The following is a 25669-nucleotide window of genomic DNA, read 5'->3' on the forward strand; positions in this document are numbered from 1 at the left end:
CATGAGCAAATAAAAATATAAGCCAGGCAGATGGTGAAAGGCTCATTTATACTGTGGGAATTTCATGGGACTAGGCAGGCAAGGCGGGGACGCGGAAGGGGGTTGTAAAATCTGAGGACAGATTTATGGGATGAGAATTAGCACCCAAAACAACAGAATACTAAAAAGTATCATACCACATCGCTACCATCTCTTGGACGCTTCACCTCGGGTTCAGATCTCACTTCCTCCCTTGGCGGTAACAGGAATGAGAGGAAGGCAAAGAGAAGAGGAGGAGGAGGGCCAACCCATACTAAACACTGCCGTGTCAAGCCCTTTTCATTCACCAGTTTCAAAGCGCTTAATCCTTTGGGGACGGCTGCAGGAGAGAAGAGACTATAGCACTTGGTGCTGATTTTTTTCATATGGCTCCAGCTCACAAATGGCAACTCTGAGGTGCCTCCCTCCCTAACACTCTGGAGAGTGTCTATGTCACAAAGCCACACTGGCCGGGGGGGAGGGGAGAGGGGGCCAGCAACTGGTGACCCCTCCTAAGGCTACCCCCAAAGTCTTGCTTATTTCAGTGTTGAAATCCATTAAGAACCCCGAGATACCCTACTGGCCCCTGTGAAAATATGATTTAGGACCTTCCACTATATTCCACTTCTCTCATAAAGGCAAGAAAATAATACCTTATTATCACCCAGGTAAAGGAAAAAATAAGAAGAGAAAGGGAAAGGGGATAGAGAAAAAAAAAAAAGTGAAATGAATCCCCCAAACAGCATAGGAAATTACACTATCACACCTTGTATTCATGAGTGCTGGCAAAAATTAAGTTCAAGGAGCCCTTAAAAAATGCACTCAGGGCCCTAGCTGGTTTGGCTCAGTAGACAGAGTGCTGGCCTGTGAACTGAAGGGTCCCTGGTTCGATTGCAGTCAAGGGCACATGCCTGGGTTGTGGGCTTGGTCCCCAGTGTGGTGTGTGCAGGGGGCAGCCAATCAATGATTCTCTCTCATTGTTGATGTTCCTCTCTCTCTCTCTCTCCCTCTCCCCCCCCCTCTCTCTCTCCCTCTCCCCCCCCTCTCTCTCCCCCTTTTCCTTCCTCTCTGAAATCAATCCTATATAATAAAAGGGTAATATGAAAATTGACCAAATGGCAGGATGACTGGTTGCTGACCACCAGGGGAAGACATTTAACACAGGAGCTGCCCCCTGGTGCCTAGTGCGCTCCCACAAGGGGAGCGCCACTCAGCCAGAAGCCAGCCTCACAACTGGCGAGTGGCGAGAGCCTTTCCTGCCTTCGCTGCAGCGCTAAGGAGGCCTGACTGAGGGGAGCGGGCCTAAGCTGTCAGTAAGACATCCCCTAAGTGCTCCTGGACTGTGAGAGGGTGTTGGCCAGGCTGAGAGATGCCCTCCCCCCCGCCAAGTGCACAAGTTTCATGCCCCGGGCCTCTAGTAAAAATATACTTTAAAAAAGAAAAATGTACACAGGCTTATGTTTGTGTGAAATGGTTATGTTTGTTGTTGATTTAACAAAAGAAAGGAGGGCAGAAAAGTGTTTTTGCAAGACAGAAAGGAGCTCTAGTCATGGAAGGCACAACAGTTACAGCCCACTAGAGTATCATAGAAACATGTCTTCCAATTCCATGTCATCTCACAGGTGGTCAACTAGTGCTACAGGCTTCAGGCAGGCCTGCATCACATACCACCAACCCGTACATGGTCTTGGCACACTAACCTTGGCTGAAAGCCATTTCTCTGGCTTCCAATGTCAAGACATACAACAGAATTACAGTAAGTCCTCTCTTAACATCCTTGATAGGTTCTATGACTTTAAGAGAAACAAAGCCAATTGTACCACAGGCTAATTGTTATAAACAAGACTGAAATTCCTACAGCATCTCATCAATGTTCTAACAAAACAGCATTAAACACGCTGACCTTATTTTGAGAACCTGCTGTTTAACTATTGTGAAATATACATGGAGTTAATAGGCTGAGTGCTTTAGTCAGCTCCGGCTGCCATAACAAAATACCAGAGACTAGATTGTTTTAAACCCAGAGCAGAGAGAGGAGGGACTCTTTTTCTCTTATAAGGCTATTAGGGGGGAGTGGGCCTAAGCCATCAGTCAGATGTCCTTAGCACTGCCACAAAGCCGGGAGAGGCTCCTGCCACCACAGCTGGCTCACCAGCCATCAGCCTGACTTCTGGTTGAGCAGCATTCCCCCCTGTGGGAGCACACTGACATTGTGTGCTCCTGCATTGAAAGTCTGCCCCATGGTGGTCAGTGCGTGTCATAGCAACCAGTAGTTCCACCATTCAGTCGATTTGCACATTACCCTTTTATTATATAGGATAGTTCTATCAGATTAGGGCTCCATTCTTAAGACCTCATTTAACCTTGATTGCCACTTAAAGGCCCTATCTCCTAGATCAGTGGTCGGCAAACTCATTAGTTAGGTACTTATGGAGACACTGAGAGATCTGGAGGAGGAGAAGTCCCCCTTACACTCTTTGATTCAAGGACACATCTTTGTAGGAGCCATGAGCCAAATGTCAGGAAGCAGCTGCCACCACAGCAGCTTCCTCTGACAATGCAAGTGGGACCAGAATCCTAGAACAGTGAGTCTGGCCACTGCCACGACCTCTAAACACTCACATCTCCATGACCTTGCCTGCCAGTGGCACTAGCAGGAGAACTGGGTGGGGGTCTTCATCGCAGGCTTCCTAACCTCACACAGATGCACTTATGAAACCTGTCATGCATTTAGTAACCTAGCCGTAAGCAAGTTTGAGACCTGGAGGTGTTAGGTTTCCAATGAGGAGGGTGGAATGAGGTTCCAATACTAGAAGAAACCCCATCCTCAGTATCTCCCCAATCACAGCCCTTCCTGTCCTGAAACAAGGCATTCTTCCACAAAGAAAGCAAACAAAAACCTTTTTTTCTGTCTAAAATTTTCAAAAAGTGTTGAAAGAGTTGAAAAACTTTCTACTAAGATCCTGACTCATTTCATTATGGAAGAATATTTCATTTTTACATTGAGTTAGCTCTAGCCCCAGCAGAATGAAATGTTAAGATCACTGCATTTGATAATAGAGCCAACCACAGTTCTAATTCATGCATTAAATACACACTGGTCTTTTGAGTTTTATTCTGCTGGGAATTAAAAACAGACTAATCTTGAAAATGCATTAATTTTCCAGACACCTGTAAGTTATTTTAATGATAAGCCAGACCCAGGGAGTGTGACACTGATTTATAATTTAAATATAAATATTTGGTCTTTGTTTGCTCTCCTGACAGAGAGCTCCAAAAAGCAATGGAATTTCCTAAAAGATGAGAGAGATAAAGATATCTTTTGGTATGTTATTGAGGTAACTTTTGGAAAGCCGCTAGGTGACCTAAGGATGAAAATGGCTGACCTCCAGAGAAGGGAGGAAGGCTGGAGACTGAGTTCAGCCACTAAAGGTCAATAATTTAATCAACCCTTCCTCTGTAAGAAAGTCTCCAACTCCCCTCCCCCTCCCAAAGAACAGGGCTCAGAGCTTTCTGGGTTGGTGAACACATGGAATCCTTGGTGAGTGGTGCCCCACACCCTTACCCCACACCATGACCTATGCATCTCTTCCATCTTTTTCTGAATTATATCCTTCTAAAAAATATCTTTATTGATTTCAGAGAGTAAGGGAAAGGAAGAGCTAGAAACATCAATGATGAGAGAGAATCATTGATTGGCTGCCTCCTGAACACCCCCTATGAGGGATCAAGCCCACAACCCAGGCATGTGCCCTTGACCGGAATCGAACCCATGACTCTTCAGTCCACAGGCTGATGCTCTATCTACTGAGCCAAACCAGCTAGGGGAATCCTTTCTTAATAAATTGGTAAATGCTTCTCTGACTTCTGTGAGCCAATCCAGCAAATTAATCAAACCGGAGGAAGGGGTCATGGGAACCTCTGATCTATAGTTGGCTAGTCAGAAGCACAGGTGACACTGAAGTTATGACTGGCATCTGAAGTATGTGTGTGTGTGGGGGCGGGGGGGGCAGTCTTGTAGGACTGAGCCCTTACACTTTGTGGGATTTGACACTGTTTCCAGAGAGGACACCCAGTCTGTGTCCAATGAGAATTGGATTTATTTTATTGCTCGGTGGTGTTACACACACATAGTGGTGTACACACACACACACACACACACACACCCGGGAGGTATCTTTAATCTCTAATTATTTCTAATGATCTGCCGTGACCAAAACAATAAACAACAACAAGAGTAATTAGCTAAAGTACCATAATAACCACAATCTTAGTTTTCTAGTGATCACTCACCTAGAAACTATATTCTCAATGCCAAAGGGTTAAGGAACCATCTCACAAAGAAGTTTCAGCCTTTAAGAATTTCACTTCCTTCTTGGGTTATTTCTCCAAATTGCACAAAAGGGAGGCAATGGAAATATTTTTCTTTTTCTGACAGGAAAACTATTAGGTGGATATTGCTAGCTTCTTTAACTCTTAAAAAAAAAAATGTAACAAAGCACAATCTCCTAAAATAAAAATATCGTCCAGGCAGCACTAGCTGTTTGGATTGTGAGAATCATCTTCCAGAACTGTCACTGGAAAAAATGAAGGGAGTCTGAAAAAGAACTCTAATTCTCCCTCCTCGGAAAACCATCAAAACCCCATTACACCCCATCACATCCTAACAAACAATATCTTGTTTTGCTTTCACAACAGAAGGGCAAAAATAACAACCAGAAATTAATACTTGGTCCTAACTTAAGGGGGAAATGCTCTCCCTAGTTCTTGTTCAGGGTATTTTTTTTTTTTAATTGAAGTTGGGAGCTCGTTACCTCTCGTGGACAATTATATACTATCTCTTGCCAAAGGTACTGATGGGTGGGCCACAATTTTATGTAAAAAGACTAGACCTGGCCTTTCAAACTTCAAGGTCAGAGGAAGAACCATTAGGGAAAAGAAACACTAAGGAGGAGTCACAAAAGAAGAAGACCCCCAATCGGAATAAGTAAGCTTAGTAAGTTTTGCCTGAGAATGCTGCTGAGAGGGAGGATCTAAAAAAGTATTGCTTGTCCGGCCCGCGTGGCTCAATGGTTGCGCATCGAGCTATGATCCAGGAGATCACAGTTTGATTTCCGGTCAGGGCACATGCCCGGGTTGTGGGCTCCTGCAGCCAATCAATGATTCTTTCTCGTCATTGGCGTTTCTATCTCTTTCCCTCTCCTTTCCTCTCTTAATCAAAAAATAAATACATAAAAATTATTACTTAAGGTCTAGTAATTTACTTCTCTACTCTATCAATTTCTATCTAGAGCAAGAGATTACATATGTTTATTATGATGTGAATCCCCAAAGATTCTTTTCCAAGAAAATAAAGGGAATTGTATTTTTTCAACTCATTAGCAGCAAAGCACCCCATCCTCAAAGGCCAACCCACCCAAGTATCTCCAAAGAGCAATACCACGGCGGGGCTTCTCAAATTTACCCAGTTGCCAACTTACCTTCCGGTTTGCCTACACATCAGTTAAGTGCTTTCAACCTGAAACTCATTATCCAAGTAGAGGCCAGTGCCTTTCAATATTCCATAATCCCTCTCCATTTCTTACCCTGCCAAGGCACCATATCGACAGCGATGAAATATCTGTAGGCAGGTTGATCCCGCCTCCACGAGAGCTAAGCTACCAGGATGTTGTTGGAATGCAATCGTGTGAAGCATGGAGAGCCATTTCAATTGATCGCCAAGACCATTTGATTGAAGAAGCTGCCTTGGGCCTTTCAACCTTACACAACAGTGAGTGTTCTGGAACTTTCAGACTAAAGCGATTTCAGTTAAAATGAAGACTAGCCTCTAACACATGGTGAAAGCGGGTCTCGGCCCAGGTCATGGGATCATGTCAACAGGACATGAGCATCCAGAGAGAAAAAGAAGAAAGCAAAATTCTCCTCTGATCCAAAGTGAAACTGACAAAAGGAACCACGGCTCCTGGCTTCCAGCTGCCACCGAGAGGCACCGGGAGTCAGGAGAGTCGTGGGGGCGGATGATGGGGTCCACGATGCCAGTCAGAGCCTGGCTGTTCGTTCAGATCTGCAGGGCCTGCTCCTCCTGACCAGGCAGGTGAGGGGTCTCCCGCAGCCTGGACCTGGGCTGCAGTGCCATGCCAGGAAAGAGGCTCGGCCGTTGCCCCATGGACCCCGGCCTGGTCTGTAGCATGTGGGAGTCGGGCATGTGAGGCGGGATCTTCAGCACGAACCACACAAAGAAGCCATTGTCCGGGGGGAGTGACAGAATATATTGTAACTGCTCCCGTCATGTCATCAGGCATCACTTTAATAGCCATGTGAGCATTTTAACTGCAAGCTAAAATGACTCCCGTTTCAATGAAAAGGGGAGGTGCCTCATTGGGAGGCTCACAATTCACCCGCGGCAGCTGCCAGGCACGAGGACGGAAGTGCCAGGCATTCAATCGCAGGGCTGGTTTTTGTCTCTCTGGGCAGCCTTTTGCTTTATACTTTGTCTCCCCTTACAATGAAGCGATGAGCAAGTTACAAATATAATTATTCTATTTCTGAACAAGCGGTAACACAGGCCACGGAGTGCCAAGAGAGGACTGCTCGCTTACCTCTGGCTGTAAGGCTTGTTCATCTTCAGCAGTGTTGGGTAAGATTGCCCAGGTTATGTTGGCACTGGAGGATGGCAAAGAGCCAAATGTCCCATTTTTCAGCTGCTCTGTGGAATGTGACTTGGGCCCGGGCCATCCCAGGATGTTTTCTGAAATAAAGACCTAGATTGATGCAAAGTATTTTCCAAATTGCACATTCACAGCTCAAGAAATAGTTCTACCTAGCTGTACACAGGGAGTGACTTGAAATGGGCCCACTCCTGAATGGACTGCGGAGAATTTAAGGGAAGCTTGTTTTGAGCAAGTACCAAGCGTGGATTCGGATTGTCTATTTATAAGCTCGCTTCTATGTAATGGCAGCCTCAGAATCACCACAGGCTGTTTCTCTCCCCAGCCCTGAACACAAACTGACATTTTACCAAAGCTATATTTTCTTTTTCTTATTTTAAACCATGCCCAAGGATATGTTTATTGATTTTAGAGAGAGAGGAAAGGATGAGAGAGAAACATCAATGAGAGAGAGAAACATCGACCATTTGCCTCCCACTTGTGTCCCAACCCAGGATCAAAGCTACAACGTAAGTATGTGCCCTGTCTGGGAATCGAACCCACCACCTCTTCGTGTACAGGATGATGCTCCAATCAACTGAACACCCAGCCAAGGCAGAAGTCATTTTCTTAAAGGTGTTTCTCTTCTTTTTTTAACCAAAAAACAAAACAAAAAATTAATGCTCACAATAAAAAATAAAAAATCTAATTTTATCAAAATTGGGCTGCTCAAAATGTGGTGTGAATGTCACTTGATATGATGGCCACAGCTTAGATGTACTTGTTCCATTCTGTCAAGAAACACTTTATAAGCACCAACCTGGTAACCAGAGCATTTCTGAATCCTCTCCCCATCCTTGACAAAACAGGCTTTTTAACTGGAATGTCTTTTTAAGTGTCACATGTTATTACAAAATATTTGCACATGCTTACAATTGAGGACAGGAATAACCAGAGGTGGTTTTGTTTTGGTTTTTTTTTTTTACCTCTTTAATAGCAATTCTGCCATTCGAATGAGAGTAGGTCTCAAACTCAGCTGACCCACCTGTTTTCAGTGTAAATGGAGGGGTAAGTGAGGAAGAAACAGTTGGCTGGAGCAGAGACCACCTCATGTGGACGCTCAACCTTTCAGCATCATAGAGGTTCTATCCTTAAAGCAGTCAGATGCCTCAGCCTTTTCACTCGAGTGACTCAAAGAAAAATCTATAAGTATCCCAAACTTTAACACCAGGAGGGGGTCTGGCTGATGAAAACACAGTAACAGAGGCCATTGCAGGGGCTGTCCACGTGCTTATGCCTGTATCTGAATGTGTTCAATATCCAACCCAACATACTTTTATGCAGAAATCTTTCCTTTATGTCAAGCGTTGTACCATATAATTCCGCTGCTTAAAAGCGTCAAGTGGCTTCACACTGCAAATGAAATGCAATCTAAACTGCCTGCCTTGCGAGACCACCGGCCTCATTTCATTCCCTCTGCGTGGCTCTCTATCCTCAAGCCATGCTGATAATTTTTTCACTCCTCGGTGAGCCCAGTTCATTCCAGTCGAGAGCCTTTGTGTGTGCTGCTGCTCCTGCTCGGAGTGCCTCCCCTCCAGGCCGATGTGGGGGGAGAGCGGTGCCCTGCAGAAATCCGGGGGTTGCCTAAATGTCCCCTGCTCAGCAAAGCCCCCCACCCCCACTCCACGTCTCCTTTCTGGCCAAATCAGCACAGAGAGCCACTCCCTGTCACATCTGTTTACTGTCTTCACAGCACTGAGCACTATCTGGACTTGCCCTGCTCTTTTATTTAACCAGCGTTGTTCTCTAGAAGGTCAGTTACTTGAAGGCGGGATGTATCGCCCCTGGTTATGGCTGTGGCCCTACAGTAGGGGTAGAAGGCCCTGGAAATCATTTGGCCTGGCCTGCGAAGGCATTAGGGGTGACTTCCGAGAACCTACAACATGATCTAGCAAAGGGTATGCACTTAATAAATACAGGGCATCCGCCTCTCCCAAATGTATACACATAGTTTGCATAATTATAAAGGCAAGGTTTATTAAAATACATTTCATTTTCAAAATGGAGCTATCAGCTGTTATAGTGTGCATATATTTTTTGGGATACCCTGTATGTGCCGAGTGAATGAATGAATATTAAGATTTTCAGAGATAAAACATTTTTTAAAAAAATATGTTTTACAACCTCCTCAAAATTAAAAATAAATAAGAAATGGCAATAAGAAAGACATAGAATGGTGGTTGCCAGGGGCTGGGAATGAGGGGGGATGGAAAGTCATAATTTAATGGGTATAGATGGAAAAATTTGACGATTGCTCACACAACTATACGTAAATGTTTTAAACACTACTGAGCCAAGTACTTAAAAATGGTTAAGATAGTAAATTTTTTGATATGTGTGTTTTACCACAATTTTTTTAAAGGCAAAAGGCATCCATATAGCAGTCCTTGATGTCATTTAAAATAGGTGAGAACTCACAACACTAAAATCAACTGCTGCAGAACGATCTAAGACCAGACTCGGGTGCAAGACGGCAGAATTTGCCATAAGAAAGGTGGCAAGATGCTTCTTAGCGGTCCTGCTGACTAACTCCTGCCCAGAGTCCTAAAGTTGCATTCAGATCATCAATACAGAGGTACCACTTTTTTAAAGTTTTATTTTATTACACAAATAGTGCATGTCCTCTAGATTAATTAGGAAAGCTAAAAAAGCACAGGGGAAAGAGTGAGATCTGCTTGTTTAGGCAGACAGGAGAATGTTCCCTCCATGACCCCACCCCTCAGTTTTGTCCCTCCCTCCCCTTCATCACACCATCATCAGAGATAGTAACCAGCAGACAGCAGAGCAAGAAGTAGAGGCAGTGATATCCTGCATCCTGGGATAGACAAAGGCCAGGACAGGAGGATGGGAGGTAGCAATGCATGCTGGGGAATGTAGTTTTTTGTATCCTCTGTGGATTCAGAGTATCAAGGAACCAGCAAGTGAGGACAGGAGAGAAGCCATTCTCAGACCATTACAGCTCCTCTAATAAGTGAGTACTGGTTGGGGAGTCTGGATAGACAGGTGTCATATGAGGATGAAGGAGGAAAACTCTAACAGAGTGAATGGAAAGGGTTGTAAGGAGTAACAGTATCCTCAGAAGGCTTCCAGGAAGAAATCTCTCTCTGGCTGAGGTGGAAAAGGAGATGAATGCACTGTGGAATTATTACGAGGATATGAAATTAATGTCACTAAAAGGAACCCTGAAACTAGGAAAAAGTCGACTCAACCCTGTAGAAAGTCAAATAAGGCTGTTCTTTCTACTGGTGTGCAGTTGCCAAGGGCATAAAGACAGCGATCAGACAGGAGGCCATAGGGACGTGCCCAACAGAGATCCAATAGACCCTGAAGGACAGACGTCGGATCGATGGAGAGGAAGAGGGAAATGGAGCCGGAGAGCGCTGTGGGTGCTGCTGAAACAGTCTGCCGCCTTCCAGCCGGAGCTTGGCAATACTTCCTCAGGCTTTTTGGCCTGAAATTTCAAACTCATGCAAAAGCAGACACACAGAACAGTTTAACGAATGCCTAGCTCATGAAGTGTCGCCACATTTTTAAATAACAAAAATCAAGAGGGAAAAAATTTTCAATCATTTAGGCAGAAAAATTAGACTTGTCTTAAAGGGGAGGAAAAAAAAAAATCAAACTAGTCTTGAATTTTGCTACAACACTGAATGCCAGAAGGCGAATAGATGAAAAGTGCAAGTGAACCTATAGATTGAGGAGGGGGCGGGGGGTGAAGGGCTTGGAGGATAATGCTCTTCCTCGGCCAAATGACCTTCCCTCTGCTAAACAAGAGCCTGCGTTTCCGGAGCTCTTGCTAGATGCCAAGGGCTATACAATTTCCGTGTGTTAACTCATCTAACGCTAAGGCAACCCATGAGGCAGGTCCTGCTATTATGCCCAAGAGACAAGTAAGCAGCAGCGGCACAGAGCCAGTTAAGGGGTAGAATTAAGATCGAGCCCAGACCCTTAAACTCTACACTTTATGCCTTTTTAGCAGCACTGAAGAGGCTCGGGAAACATGCAACATCCTGGTGGGCAGGACACTCCTGGAGAACATCTACCAATATATAACGAAAAGCGGCAGAAATTAAGAACTCAAGGCGGGAGAAGTCGCTTCTAAAAGGACTAGTGGTGAGCAATGAACCCAGTTAAACAGAGCTGAGCAGGGCTGGGACTAGGCTCACGTAAAAAGACACGCCCATCAAACGTAAAATGTAAAGAGCCCCCAAGACACTCAGCAATCAGGTCAATGATATTTTAAAAATAAGAATTAGCCCTGGCTGGTTTGGCTCAGTGGATAAAGCATTGGCCTGCGGACTGAAGGGTTCCAGGTTCGATTCTGGTCAAGGGCACATCCCCAGTGGGGGGTGTCAGGAGGCAGCTGATCGATGTTTCTCTCTCATCCATGTTTCTAACTCTCTGTAAAAATCAATAAAATATATTTTTAAATAAATAAAAATTAAAATTAATGTCCCCCCAAATAGTATAGGACTTTATCTCACTTGCCTCACCTTAATCCTCACCCTATTGAATCCTGTTCTTCCTATAAAATTTTAATATTCTCATTCTCTCTCCCTCTCTCACCCGGCTCAAGAATTAAAAAAAAAAAGACCACACTCCCAAGGAGACCAGCCTTTTCCAGTTCTGATGCAGCCCCGTGTGCCTTTCTGCACAGAATCGGAGGCTTGCATCTCAGCTGGGAAGGGAGATGGCCGTCTGCCCCGCACTCATCAATCATGGGCCCCCACCAAGCTGCTGAAACAGATTTAGAAATCACCAGGAGCAGAAGAAAGCCACGTCACATAAGCCTGGACCAAAAAGCCAAGCAGCTTTATTCATTTTAATTATAAGCTTCTCCACAAACACAAGTTCAATGAGGCATTTCAGCTCACTGCATCTTAGAGACAGCAGCGGAGACAGGCCCAGAAGCCCCACACGCAATGGTGGGAGGCAGATGAATACGAAAGTATTTTTGGATTTCAGTCCAGGTGCGCCTCGGTGTGCTTAAAATGAAATGAGCGTTTGCAGACCAAGGCTCCAGAGGCAACACATTTCCCAGAAGATGCAATGAGATGCTCCAGGAGATGAAATACTACAAGACCACAGATTAATTTTTGATTTGGAGAAGGGACAGAAGCGGGGGGGAGGGGAAAGGCACAGGGGTCAGAAGGCAGAAAGACTTGAAGGGAGAACGAGGCGCTTGGATATTTGGTATGCGGGGGGCGAGCTGGGCCTCCCTGTCCGCTGAATATGTAAAGGAAACCCTGGCAGAGTTGAGCTTTAATGAGATTTTGATTTCCACCAGCTCAGCCTGGCCTGGCCCGCCTTACATAGAACTGTTGTGTGTTTAACAGTGGGAGTCGGGCTGCTAGAGCTTCCATCCACCCCAAGATCCCTGAGATTCCAAACAAATGTATTTTGTGATGACACCCCCGGGGTTACCAAAGTCTCTCCTTCCACTAGTCTGAGATTCTGGAATTCAGTTTTAACTGCAGGCAACTAGGATGTTTTGGATGCAGGGAGTTGATTCCATTTTCCCCCCTCAATATGTGGCACCGATTTTAAAATTTATTGATTTTATTGTTTTGATTTTTTTTAGAGAAGGGAAGGCAGAGAGGGAGAGAAATACAGAGAAAGAGAGAGAGAAGCATTGATCACATGGCCCAACCGGGGATTAAAACCATAACCTGCACATGTGTCCTGACCAAGAATCAGACCGGTCACCTTTTGGTGTACGGGACAATGCTCCAACCAACTGAGCCACACGGGCCAGGGCCGTGGCACAGATTTAAAAGACACGTGCAGAAGGCTTTAAACCTTAAGGGGCTGTGTTAGATGCAACTGAATTAAAAGGGTTAAGAAGACAAAGAAACAAAACAACCACTGTGATGCCATGCTCCCAGTATTCCCCAATCTCCATCCAAGTTCCTCAACAAAAATGGCTGAAAGGAAGGGAGGCTGGGCAGAGGGGGCAGGGAAGATATGCAGGAGTAACACCATAGGTGCCATAATCGCTCCTTCTCTCAAATAGTTTCCATTCCAACCTGCCAGCGCATCTGAAATTCCACCTTGAGCTTCATCCCTCCAGGTCCTTAAAAACACACGATACCCAATGAAAATCAGGGTTAAAAAAAAAGAAAGAAATTAGCTAGAAACCATCCCTGAGGAATGAAATAAGGGATTAAGTCTAGGAAGAAGAAATGGCTCAAGCTTACATTGACAGTGAAAGACCCCTGGAAGGAGCCTCTTGGGTTACAGAAGCTAGAAGTCATGCTACAGTGTGAGAGGGAATGCACTGGGAAGCCTCCAGCCTCACTCTGAACGTGTGCCCACGCCCCAGTGGGCCCATCTCTCGCCTCTTAGCAGGAGGGGGGGACCTTGGACAAGTAATTTCATTGCAACTCATCTAAAGGATGGGCATAATAATATCCACTTTATGAAGATTTCAGAAAATATGTAGCGAAGGCCAAACACTGGTAGAATCAAACCTCAGTAAATGATAGTGGGTGTTACAGAAAGAAACCCAAATGACCCGTACACTGTCTATTCTGGAAAACCAACATCCCTTTTGATCTTAGTAAAACAGACAGCAAAAGAGACTTGAGGAAAGTATGAAATATAGACCATCATCATAGCACAGCTTTAGTGCCCTCATTTCCTCATTAATAAGTTAATCCCAGTCAACAAAGCTCAGTGAAGCTTCTGTGAGTCTCTTCATTCTAATACTTTATAAGTTAAACGTGGCCAACCTCAAGCTAGTTTCCCCTTTATCACAGAACTTAATCTTCATCAATATATTTATATCTGCTTATTGATTAAACCCTCCTCCAATAAGGACTGAGGCATCTTAAGGAAGTGGATTATTATCTCTGACTTCTAGATAAATAACAGAAACGCTTCTGGTACGTATTCCAGAGAAATTCTCACACAGGTCCATAAAGGGACAGGCAGGAGGATGCTCACTGCAGCGACGTGAGCGGGGCAGAGAGCAGGAAGCCATATGCCTGTCCATCATCAGCGAGTGTTGGGTATAACGTGGTGGACACACACCCGGGGCATTGTTAGGAATAACAGACCAGATGCTGCCTACTGATGGATTTTAAACACATGACAAATGGAATGAAATTTAGAATAGGATGCGAGCAAATCTAAAAGGAGTTCTTGTAAACATGTCAGTTAGATGTTTCATAGGATGTTATAGTTCTGATTGGTAAGAGAGCAGTATATCTCATACTGGGTAGGGAAAGGGGGAGGGATAAATGGAGAAACCCTTGGATGGATGGATGGATGGATGGATGGATGGATGGATGATGGATGGATGATGGATAAGAGATGAGTGTAAAGGAGGAAGGCAATGGGGGGCGCCCCCACCCACACACTTCGATAGGACTCATTTGTAAGCACAGAACTGCCCGCTGGGAGGTCTCACCTGAGGCCACTGGCTTGTGGCTTGCCTGGCCGACATGGTGCACACTCTGCTGCAACAAGTTGAAGCACTCCCCGAGGCAGCTGAGGGTGGCGGCGGAGGTAGCTTTCAGGAGCAGAAGATCCTGGTCCAAGGCAGTGAGGGGACCGGAACCTGGCAGAGATTCGATGGCGTGCACCAGGTTCTTCTGCTGGCCTTCCACCTGGTTCATCATCTACACAATGGGAAAACATCAAGGAGGGGAGAGTTAGAGCTTAAACCACAGGACTGGAGAAAAGTGGAGAGAGAAACCATCATCACCCAGACAACTGCTGCCAGGGTCAGCTCAGATCGTCTTTAGTACATGAGTCCTTTTTTTAAAAAAAAAATAGATTATTGATTTCAGAGAGGAAGGAAGAGGGAGAGAGAGGTAAAAACATCCATGATGAGAGAAAAACATTGGCCTGCTGCTTCCTGCATGCCCCACACTGGTGATTGAGCCTGCAACCTGGGCATGTGCCCTGAGCGGGAATCGAACCATGACTCCTGGTTCATAGTCTGACACTCAACCACTGAGCTAAGCCAGCTGGGCAGTACATGAGTCCTTTGACAATGTAGGCCCAGGTGAAACCTGTCTATCCAAAAGCACACATCTTTAGCTCTGATGACACGAGCCTTTTAGAACTTCGGAGCTGAAAGGGACTATTAGGGCCATCAGTCAATAAATTCATTACAGGTAGAAGTCCTTGTGACCATCTTTGAGGTTCTTTCACTATGGAAGGCTAAACAAGAGAGTGAAGAATTTGGGCTTTGCCTAGAGCAAGGTCAATACCTTGCTTTTCCTCCAGCTCTTATTACTAACTCCATGGCAGTCTTTTTTGGAGTTTAAGAAACAAGTGAAATATAGGGCTGGCGATTTGTACGAGTGAGATTGGAGGAAAGCCAGCCCCCAAAATACCAAGTAGGATGTGATTTTCTTAACATCACGCAAGATGCCAGGAAGGAAGGGACACCCAGGGATTCCAGAGCCAGCCCTATTATTACAATATACGGCTGAAGCTAAAACACCCCCAAATTACCATCTTTTCTGACCTGGCTTCAATTCCTGAGCTACTGGTCTAATTGTATCTTCAAACTTACAAATCAAGGAGAAGAACTCAAGAACTAGAAAAGGCCTTTACTGGTTATCTCCCTCTTCCTGTCTTAAAACTTATCTCACTAACCAAGAGGATGCACAGAAATTACACATTCATGGTCATTCTGAAAAGTCAGGAGCTACACCAACTGTCCCAAGACCCAGGGCTTGTCAGCGAAAGCACAGGGACCAACACCTGATCCCGCTCCGCTGTTCTTTAAGCTCCCCCCAACCCCCCCCCCCCCCAAAAAAAAAACCATCCTTAATCTGAGCCACACCTCCTGCTTTGTCACAGTCATCCCCACAGGATACCTGTCAGCTTCATAATGTCACCAGCTAGGGAGAAGCAACCATTCTGTCTGGACCACTGGACTTGGACACAAACCTCATTCCAGGCTCAGCCTTATTTTTCTATTTCCTTTTGAAAACAAAGTCTTGTGGGTTTCTAGCAGTCTGTGTACTTATCTGCTTTAAAAAAAAAAAAAAAAAAAAAAAAAAAAAAAAAAAAAAAAAAAAAAAGTTTATCCTCTGCAATCCTACTTCCCAAGATAGGTGCCATTAAAAAGATTTTTTTTTTTTAAATCAGTGCTGAACATATTGCACAGACAAGGTTTGCCAAATTCTCGCCTTCATGTGACATCCACCCTTTGGACAGGCATATTATTTTTTGCAGATTACAGAGTTACACCTAGCCATTGGGGCTCCTGAAACAGTACCAGAGGCATAAAGGGGCTCAATAAGCATTCACTTCTCCTTTAGCTCTTTGCTTTAAAGCCACCCTCTGAAGAAAACTTCCGGAACCACATAATTTAAAATTGCACCTCCAGCCCAACCCTTGGCATGCCTATCATCTTTACCAACTAATTTCCCCCCATAGCACTTACCCCTTCCAACCCAACTTGTAATTTCTCTCTTATGTTCATTTGTGCTAGGGTGAAAGCGGAGATTATATCCGTGATCCCAAGTACAGTCAATATCTGTTGGATGAATGGATGCATGCAAGCATGACTCCCAAATCTCACTCTTCTGTCACTCAAATGCAAGAGACCTTTCCTTTTCTTTTTCTTTTTCTTTTTTTCTTTTTTAAATATTTTATTGATTTTTCACAGAGAGGAAGGGAGAGGAATAGATAGTTAGAAACATCAATGAGAGAGAAACATCAACCAACTGTCTCCTGCACACCCTCCACCGGGGATGTGCCCGCAACCAATGTACAATACATGCCCTTGACCAGAATTGAACCCGGGACCCTTCAGTCCACAGACCGATGCTCTATCCACTGAGCCAAACCGGTTTTGGCTGCAAGAGACCTTTCAAAGGTGCATTTATGACACCTTTACTAGTAAGTCTACAGAAGTCATTATGCTCGATTGGTATTATATGGCTAAGACTTGGCAAAGAAGAATACCTCCATTATCAGTTTAGGTTTGCCAAGAAATACTATCAACTGGTTTAATTTCACTTCAAAAAAGATGAAATGTTTATGTATTCTTTGACAGCCAGCTATATGTAGAGCTGCTAATAGCGAGGGAAAAGTGGAGTTCAAGCTATTTGTTGTAATCAGCATTTCTGTAAACTCCTACCACAAAATCTTGTCTTAGGAAAATGATGTGTTGAAAGGAAATAGAAAATGGAATGAGGAAACGTAAAATACATATGTTTCTTGACTATTATGCATGATGAAATAATGCATAAGAGGAAAAGGTAAGTAAAATTAAGCCATCACCTCTATGGGATACATATGTTTTTAATCAATGACAAGAAGTAACTTTATTCCGCTGATATTGAATAGGATAAATACTTGTTATTTCACAAGCATAAAATATTATGTAAATCTCAGCTAATAAAAACACAAAACTGACTTACAAAATCTTCTAGTCTACCTCAACAGAGGCACATGCCCAGAGATGGAACCCACATATCAGCTTTCTGAAAAGTGTTCAAACAGTATTTATTGAAAGCCTATTGCCAGAGCCAACATCAGGAATGCCGTGCTACAGGGGGCATTTGAACCAGCAGTGGGTACATTTGACAGTTATAATGTCTGAGAACTATTGGCACTGAGAGGGCAGGGGTCAGGAGTGCTAAATACCCCACAAGTCAGGGCACAGTCCCATACAAGAACTTTCCAGCTCGAAATGCCAAGAGTGCCCCCTGGAGTTACCCTGTGCTAGAGACATGTAAAGAACCAGGCACTCACCCAACCGGCATGGCTCAGTGGTTGACCATCGATCTATGAACCAAAGAGGTCATGGTTCGATTCCCGGTCAGGGCACATGCCTGGGTTGCGGGCTCAATCCCCACTGGGGGGGTTAGGGGAGGTATTTAGGAGGCAGCTGATTAATGATTCTCTTTCATCATTGATGTTGCTATCTCTTCCTCCCTGAAATCAATAAAACTATATATAATTTATATTTATATATTTTTAAAAGAGAACCAGGCACTGGATGGATTCCAATCTTTCTTGGTAACCTGAGCCCTAAAATTGAAACAAGCCTAGCACAAGGCTTCACACACAGCAGACTCCTCCTCGAGATCCATTTTCTCCCCTTTTTCCACGTGAAGCGAAATAGAACTTTAGTTTTGAATGACACAATCAATACCAATCTTCACTTTATTTTAGCCTCATCAGGCACCAAAAATGTGAGATAAAGCCCTAAAAGGAACATCGCATGCCCAGACTCAGAGCTGTGCATCCGAGTTATTACTGTGCTATCGTTTCCAAGATTGGGAGGCACCGATGAGGAATCTTCATCCGCCTTTGGAAGAACACGTGTGAGCTATTTCCATATCTACATCTGATTCAGGGCACATAGGAAAAGATGAACGCGGCACTGGAAAGATGTAAGCAACAAGAACAGCAACAGCCAATGCTCCGAATGGCTCCCTCTCCCCATCCAGGTTCCCCGGGGCCCATCGGGAGAAGAACAAAGCACGGCCAGTGACAAGCAGCCTCTCCTGCAGCTCCCAGGCTTTAGAAACACTGAGTCACTTTAATTACATAAATTTCAAATCCGAGCTCCCAACACCTCTTCCAAGCACAGCAACATTAATCATTGGTAGTGTTGAAAAACCAACAGAGGGATGCCTAAGCTTCATTTCTTCCTGGCATTTGGCGTCCATAAAGAGAGACATCACCCTCTTGGGACACAGGTGCACGTTTCAGAGATCCACCCTCTGGGAGTGTCAACTCTGAGGTTGTAAACTCATGTACTTCTAAATCAAATTGAACTTCACCATTAACGCAAACTTCACAGGGAGGGGGAAATTCTACGGCCCATTTATCTAGCACAAACAACGGCATGTGCACCAGCAAATCAAATCCAGGGAGTTAATGCTAATAAAATCAGTGGCGGCAGCTTTTTATTATTATTATTTTATTTTTTATTTTTATTGCCTGATTTCAGTAAAGCTGAAACCAAGATGCACAGATGCAGACCCAATGTCATCTAGCTCAACTAGCTTGGGTCTGGCTACAGAGAGAACAGAAGAAGGCAGAAGGGGAGAGGGGCTTCATTTGCCTTGATTGCTTCAGACTGCGCTGAGCTGCAAACCTCAGAGCAGGTTTGAGAGGCGCCTGAAAGGCCCAGTCTTGACAGGCCAGATGTCAATGAACACCAGCTTAGTCCCTCATTCATTAGAAATCAAAGGGTGAGCGTCAAACACCTCTGAACACAGATTCCTTGTCCTAAAGTAACCGGGACTGCTTGCCTCCTGGGTTCACAGATTCCTGGGTTCCATCCGTAACTCAATCTACCTTGCTTGGAAGTAGACTAAAGAATCTGATGCCAGCTTCAAGGTGGCCCTGGTTTGGCATTTCACCTTAGCCTGGTGTAATTCTAGAGCCCCTTTTAAATTTCCCCTTATGTAAAGAATCAGGCACTTGTCCAACCAGCATGGCTTAGTGGTTAAGCATCGACCTGTGAACCAGGAGGTCATGGTTCAATTCCCAGTCAGGGCATATGCCCGGGTTGCAGGCTCAATCCCCAATGGGGGGTGAGAGGAGGCATGCAGAGATCAGTCCTTGGCTAAATTAGACACCTTTTCACTTAGCTCAAGTCCTCATTTAAGTGTGAAAGCTATGCTTCAAGGAGCTTTAGAACCAACACACACACACACACACACACACACACACACATACACACACACACACTCAGGTTTACTGTCTCCATTACTATAGATTTGCTATTCCACTACCCTCATTAGCATGTTTTAATATCCCAGATATGCTTTGACACTCAATACAGAAACCTCCTGAAATACTCATCAACTCTATAATGGAAACCATCACATAGTTTGTAACCTATAAAACTCCTTACCTCACTGTTTCCACCAATCCTGAACTGCTCTATCTTAATCTTTACCTAATCCCTGTATTGTACAGAAAACTTCAAATTCTCTAATCCTAACTTTGCCCTCCCCTCTCCGAGACACTCCCAATGCCCCACAGAGGTGGTGTGCTCCCTTACAGGGGTGAAGGGTCAAGTCCCTTTGTCTTATCAACAACAACATTTGTCAACAGCAAAAGACAAAGGCAAAATTCAGAACTGTGGACGCAAACGAGTGCATGCACACACACACTTCAAAAACACTTTATGAAGGTGTGGGGATGAGTCTATTCCATTCGTATAGACTCCTAGAAAGCAAACCTATACTGATGCTAAAAAATCTATATATATAAAAGCCTAAGCAATCAGATGACCAAATGACCAAACAACCGGTTGACCAGTCATTATGACATGCTCTGACCACCAGGAGACAGACACTCAATGCACAGAATCAGGCTCCCTCCTGTCTGAATCAGGTCTGCAAGAATTGGGCCAAAACCTGCTATCCGACATCCCCTGAGGGGTCCTAGATTGGTGCAGAACAGGCCAAGGGACCCCACCAGTGCATGAATCCATACCCCAGGCCTCTAGTATGAGATAATAACTTTTATAGCCAAATGAATTTGATGACCCTGTCAGGTCTGTCCCTTATTTTGCAGGCAGGAAATCTCAGCTCAGAGGCCCTTGCTAAGGTCACACAGCTTCGCCACAGTCATGATCTGTGTGTTTCTCAGATTCTGGAAGCAATCCTGCCTCAGAAGACAGACACATGAAGACTCAGACATAAAGGGGGAGCTCTACGCAGATAGAGGCACATTCTACCTGGACATCAGGTTGGCCTCCCAGGCACAATGCTTGAGGCCAGGGCTCTACAGCAGCTCCTCTGCTTTGTTTTCATTAAAAATATCTGTCATTCTTCCCCCCCCCCCCCCCTTTGTGCAAAAGTAATATTGCTCACAGAAAAAATTAATCAAATAGAAGAAAAAAAAATAACATTCACTCAAAACCAGAGAAAATAAATGTTAAAATCTTGGGGTGTATATACTTCCATTTCTATGCATATAAATGTACTCTTACTTTTTATGAAAATGATTGCACAACATGCTTGTAACCTCTTTTATTCCATATACCATGTCAATAAATTTTAGTCTGTGAATACATTTTGACAATACTATGTAAAATACTGCAGATCACTCCATCACATAAATGTGCCACAATTTATCGCCCAATTCCCGACCGCTGGGCAGTATGATGAGTTCTAACTTTCTTCTCTGTGACAAATTACAATTCAACAAACTTTGCTGGAGCTAAATCTCGTCATAAATGTGTAATGATTTTCTTAAAATAAACTCCTAGAAGAGGAATTGCTTTAACATTAATTTTAAGGCTTTTGATAAATACTGCCAACTCACCATCAAAATAATTGTACCAATTTGTAGCCCCTTAACAGTGTGTGAGCTGTTCTCTTTCTTATTGCTCTCTAAAATCATCTTTTTTTTTCCTACCCAATTTCATAGAAAAAACAAAAACAAAACCAGTAATTCATTGTTTTAATTCAATGGGCATGTCCCTGTATAATGTGGGATAAAGAGAGTTATGAAGTTTCCATATCCAGCAACACCTAGTAAATAAGTTCTAGAGACCTACTGCACAGAATAATGACTGTAGACAACAATATTGTACTATAATCATCAAGCTTGTTAATTTTTCCAACCACTAAAAAAAAAGATAATTGTGCAATGTGATAAGGATGAAAAATACAGTATTGCTACAATAGAAATTGTATGATAATATACAATATAAATACTAGAGGCCCGGTGCATGAAATTCGTGCAAGGGTAGGCCGTCACAGCCCCATCTGCTTCATGGCCCTGCCCCTGGTCATTCCGGAAGGCCTTTCCAGAAGGTTGTTCCACCATCTGGTCTCATTAACATATTAGCTCTTTATTATATAGGATATCACAGTAACAAGTTGTACACCTTAAATTTATACAGTGTTCTATGTTAACTATATTACCTTTTTAAAAAGCAGTTTCCATATCTGGTAAAGAAAACGTAAGCAAATAAAATGAAAGAGGGACCAGAGAGAGTGTTTCCTTCACTAGGGTGGAAGCAACAATGTGGAAGGCCAGGGGTGGGGATGGGTCAGGGGTCTGCAGCAATGGAAGAGAAAGAGTCCTGAAAAAGAGGGTGTGGGGGTGGGAAGGACCATAGGGAGAACTACGAGGATCCAGAAAGGTCTCAAAGAAGCCACGGTGTTTTCATAAAAGGTCCAGGGTCAAGGGAACAATGGGAAACAGCCCCCAAAGTTCCCCACCCTCACAGTACCAGAGGGAACAGTTCTACCCGGACCTCATCCAACTGCCTAGTTATTCTTTCCCCAGAACTCACCAGATAAGGGAAGGGCGTTTGTCCACCTTTGCCAAGCCTGCCCAAGCCCCGCCCCTGACTTAACCCAGCATTTCAGCTTAGGAGAAACCTGCAAAGCAGCCCTTTGCTCTCCCCGCATTTCCCTGTCTCTTCTCACTGTCTTCATTTATCTAAAGGATAAAAGCCATTTACAGTAACAGCCAATTACATGAATAATAGAAGCGAGGCCACTTCACATTTGGGGGAAGGGGAGCTCTACCAGTGCTTTCACATCATCATCTCTTATCCTCCCAGCTCTGCCCTGGCCAACGAGGCAGAGCTGGTTACTGATTCTCCTTTTATACAACCTTGGGGCCCAAGTCATGGTCCATGAAAGTGGAGAAGTTGGGATTAAAGTCCAGTGTTCTGAATCTAAACTTCTCGGCCCCTTTTCTCAGGGGGCACACAAAACACTGCTCTACAGACGATTCAAGATCACAGCAAGATCTCACACACACACACACACACACATTCACACACCACAAACAGACACACACACACACACACACACACACACACACACACACGGCTCGTTGCTCCCCTAGATGGTAGATGGCCTTCCACCTAAAAAGTGGAATATTGGGAGCAAGCTTCTTACCCATTGGGACAATTAACCCCCAACTGAATGAGAACAGGTCAGACCACAAATCCTTCCTGGGTCAAATCTCCAGAAAAAGAACACGTGATTCATACACAAACACTGAAGGCTAACGGGTGAGAGGACCTGTCCTGCAGACAATGTGGAAGTTTCCCTCAGAAGTCCTCTAATCAGAAACTGTTAGACATTCATCATGTAAAAAACAAAGACTAAAACGCTGTCTAATGATCCATTCCCGACGTCTTCTGGTTGATCTGCTATCTCCCAGCAAACACTGGCTGGCAATCTGTTTGCTCCCCTTACAGAGTGGGACCTCACAAACCACAGATCAGCTAGGATGAAAAGCAACCCTTTTCCTGAGCCTGTTTTACATCTGTTCACTCGAATCCCTCAGACACACACAGCCTATGGCAAAGAACCTCTAAGCTTCTTGGATATTTACTCTGCACTCTGGGAAATTCTTTTATTTTGCAGGGAGAATTCCTGAAGAAAACACTAGACATCTATATTCTAACTTCAGCTTGGTAGCACACATAGGACAAAACAAAAGTTAAGTTGACAGTTGTTCACATGGGGAAAAAATACAATAATCCTATATGATAAAAGGGTAATAGCAAATTGACCTTAACGGCAGAACGACTTCCCAGTTGCTATGATGTGCACTGACCACGAGGGGGCAGACGCTCACTGCAGGAGCTGCCCCCTGGAGGTCAGTGTGCTCCCACAGGGAGAGCTCTGCTCAGCCACAAGCTGGACTGATGACTGGGAGTGCAGTGGCAGTGGTGGGAGCCTTCCCTGCTTCCTTGGCAGTGCTAGGGATGTCCGGCTGTGGCTTAGGCCGCTCCCTGACACCTCTGAGGGCTCCTGGGCTGCCAGAGGGATGTCTGACTGCCAGCTTAGGCCCAATCCCCCAGGGAGCAGGCCTAAGCTATCAGGTAGACAGCCCCCAAGGGGTCCAGAACTGTGAGAGGGCACAGGATGGGCTGAGGGGACACACACACACACACACACACACACACACAAAATGCACAAATTTTTGTGCACCAAGCCTCTAGTTAATAAATAATAAGAATAAACTATTTCACGTACTCACAATTGTAAACCTACTTTTGTCCCATCCTGTATTTATCTTAAACCAGGCTCTACCAGGTAAATGCCTGATGATTTCTTTTAAAACTTACTGTTTTCAGTTCAAATATCTACCCAAAGTAGCAGACAAGAACAGAACAACATAGTTCCCTTTTCCAGCTAACGTTAATCTCACTAGTGACAATTATTTGCAGGGGAAAATATGCATCTGCAAAGGGCACTTGAGGGGGGAAATTGGACAAGAACGTTATGCCTCCAGGCGAATGCTTTACACAGTTGGAGCCTTGGCAAAAATGAAACTTGAGAGAGACAAACGCATTTATCAGGAATCTGCTTCATTCATCTGAAAGTGAAAATTATGTTAAGGGATAAGCCAGCAGTAATTAATATTTATTGTATCCCCACTGGGTAAATGACGCTGCACTCACTGTTTTACAGATGAGAAAACACAATTCCTGAACACAAACTGCTTAAAATGTCATCCTCTAGGTGCTCGAGTGTGAGACAGAATCGTAATATGTAATAGACTGTGCTTTGCCAAGAGAACTAACCACCTTTCGCAGATGCCTGCATTGGAAACTGCTTTCCAGCGATGGGACTGTGCCAGCCCGAATCCATTCCCACTCCTCCACACTTCCTCATGACTTCGGCATATGCTTTTTTAAGAAAGTAAGTGCAAGCATGCGAATAGCCTGTGATCGCTATTCATAGAACTATACACGCAAAAGGAACTCTTAATTAGTTCCATACGTACCTACGCCAGGGCTCAACATACTGACTGAATCAATCAGCTAATCCTCTGCCAACACAGGGAACTCTGCATGGGAGGAGCCTTTAGGGACTTATTCACATAAGATGTGGGACAGATGTGTGTTGGATGTATGGGTGGATGGGTGGACTGTTCTTACATCTAACCCAATTTAGGATTCTGATATTCATGAGTTATAAGGATGCACACTATTTTCAGATGCTTTAAAAAATGCATTTTGCAAGAAGGCTTGTGTGTTAGCTGGAACATCAGTGAACACTTTCATCTGAAACAGCCCAATAATGAGGTTCTCATTACTGCCGCTACTACCCTGACGATTATTCTGATGAGCAAAGGAGATTCCATGTAAACGGCTAAAAACTGACCAGCCTATAGGAAACGCTCAGTAAATGTTAACAGTGGTGATGAACACCAGCGGGAAAGTAAACACAGAGAAGGAATTTCTATCCTCTCATTTTAGCTGAACATCATTAAATCTGTTTATTTAAGAAGCAATATATCCCACATAAAACATATTACACTTCCCTTGCAGAATCATTTGCCTTTCCATCGTAAAAAGTAAGTGGTTACCTTATTTATTTTTGAAAATAACTTTGCTAAGTCAACTGCAGTCAATTCTCCTCATTTGCAGGAGTTCTGCTCCATAAAGTCACCACAAACACCGAATTAGCAAGCACCGACCTCTCTCTCTTCACTTTCATCAGCTGAAATGCCATTTGCATCATATAGGTTTGTTTGCCAGTGCCCTGGTAAAACAAATTTGTTTCACTGGTGTAAACACCAAAGAACTCGCATACTTATATGCCCTGGACACAGACAATAGTGTGGGGAAGGCCTAGGTGGGGTAGGGGTTGTCCACTGCACTTTTTAATCAGCATCTATCTTATGAATCCACAGATTTAGCTGCTTTTTCATAGTTTCATCACACACTATAGATGTTACTTTGGCATTTTCCAGAGTGGCCTTGCATACAAATGAGTGAATTTCTGCCTTTTTTTTTTTTTTTTAGATGTAACTTATTTTTGCTTCATTACCATTGAACTCGTGGGTGGCCAACAGCACGCTGACTCACTCACACCTGAATAAGGCACATCGAACACACACATTTTCTTCACTAGGCACATCACAGCCTCTCTGTACTCGAAACACTTGACAGCACTTCTGCACTGCACTTGGGGACCACTTAAGACAGCAAAATCACCAAGAAATATACCACAAATATATCACGA

General features: G+C 44.2%; 1 protein-coding gene across 2 annotated transcripts in view; it reads right to left on the reverse strand.

Moving 5' to 3' along the window:
* Nucleotides 1-25669, reverse strand: part of OSBPL10 (oxysterol binding protein like 10) — a 201191-nt gene that overhangs the window by 39892 nt on the left and 135630 nt on the right. For both annotated transcript variants that reach the window (XM_036431682.2, XM_036431681.2), the window contains 2 exons: nucleotides 14137-14347; nucleotides 6618-6766 (listed from right to left, as the gene is read on the reverse strand). In XM_036431682.2, the coding sequence (XP_036287575.1) occupies nucleotides 6618-6766; nucleotides 14137-14347 (360 nt within the window). The remainder of the gene's footprint in view (nucleotides 1-6617; nucleotides 6767-14136; nucleotides 14348-25669) is intronic.

Source organism: Pipistrellus kuhlii, unplaced genomic scaffold (assembly GCF_014108245.1).
Source record: "Pipistrellus kuhlii isolate mPipKuh1 unplaced genomic scaffold, mPipKuh1.p scaffold_m20_p_11, whole genome shotgun sequence".
Lineage (NCBI taxonomy): Eukaryota > Metazoa > Chordata > Mammalia > Chiroptera > Vespertilionidae > Pipistrellus > Pipistrellus kuhlii.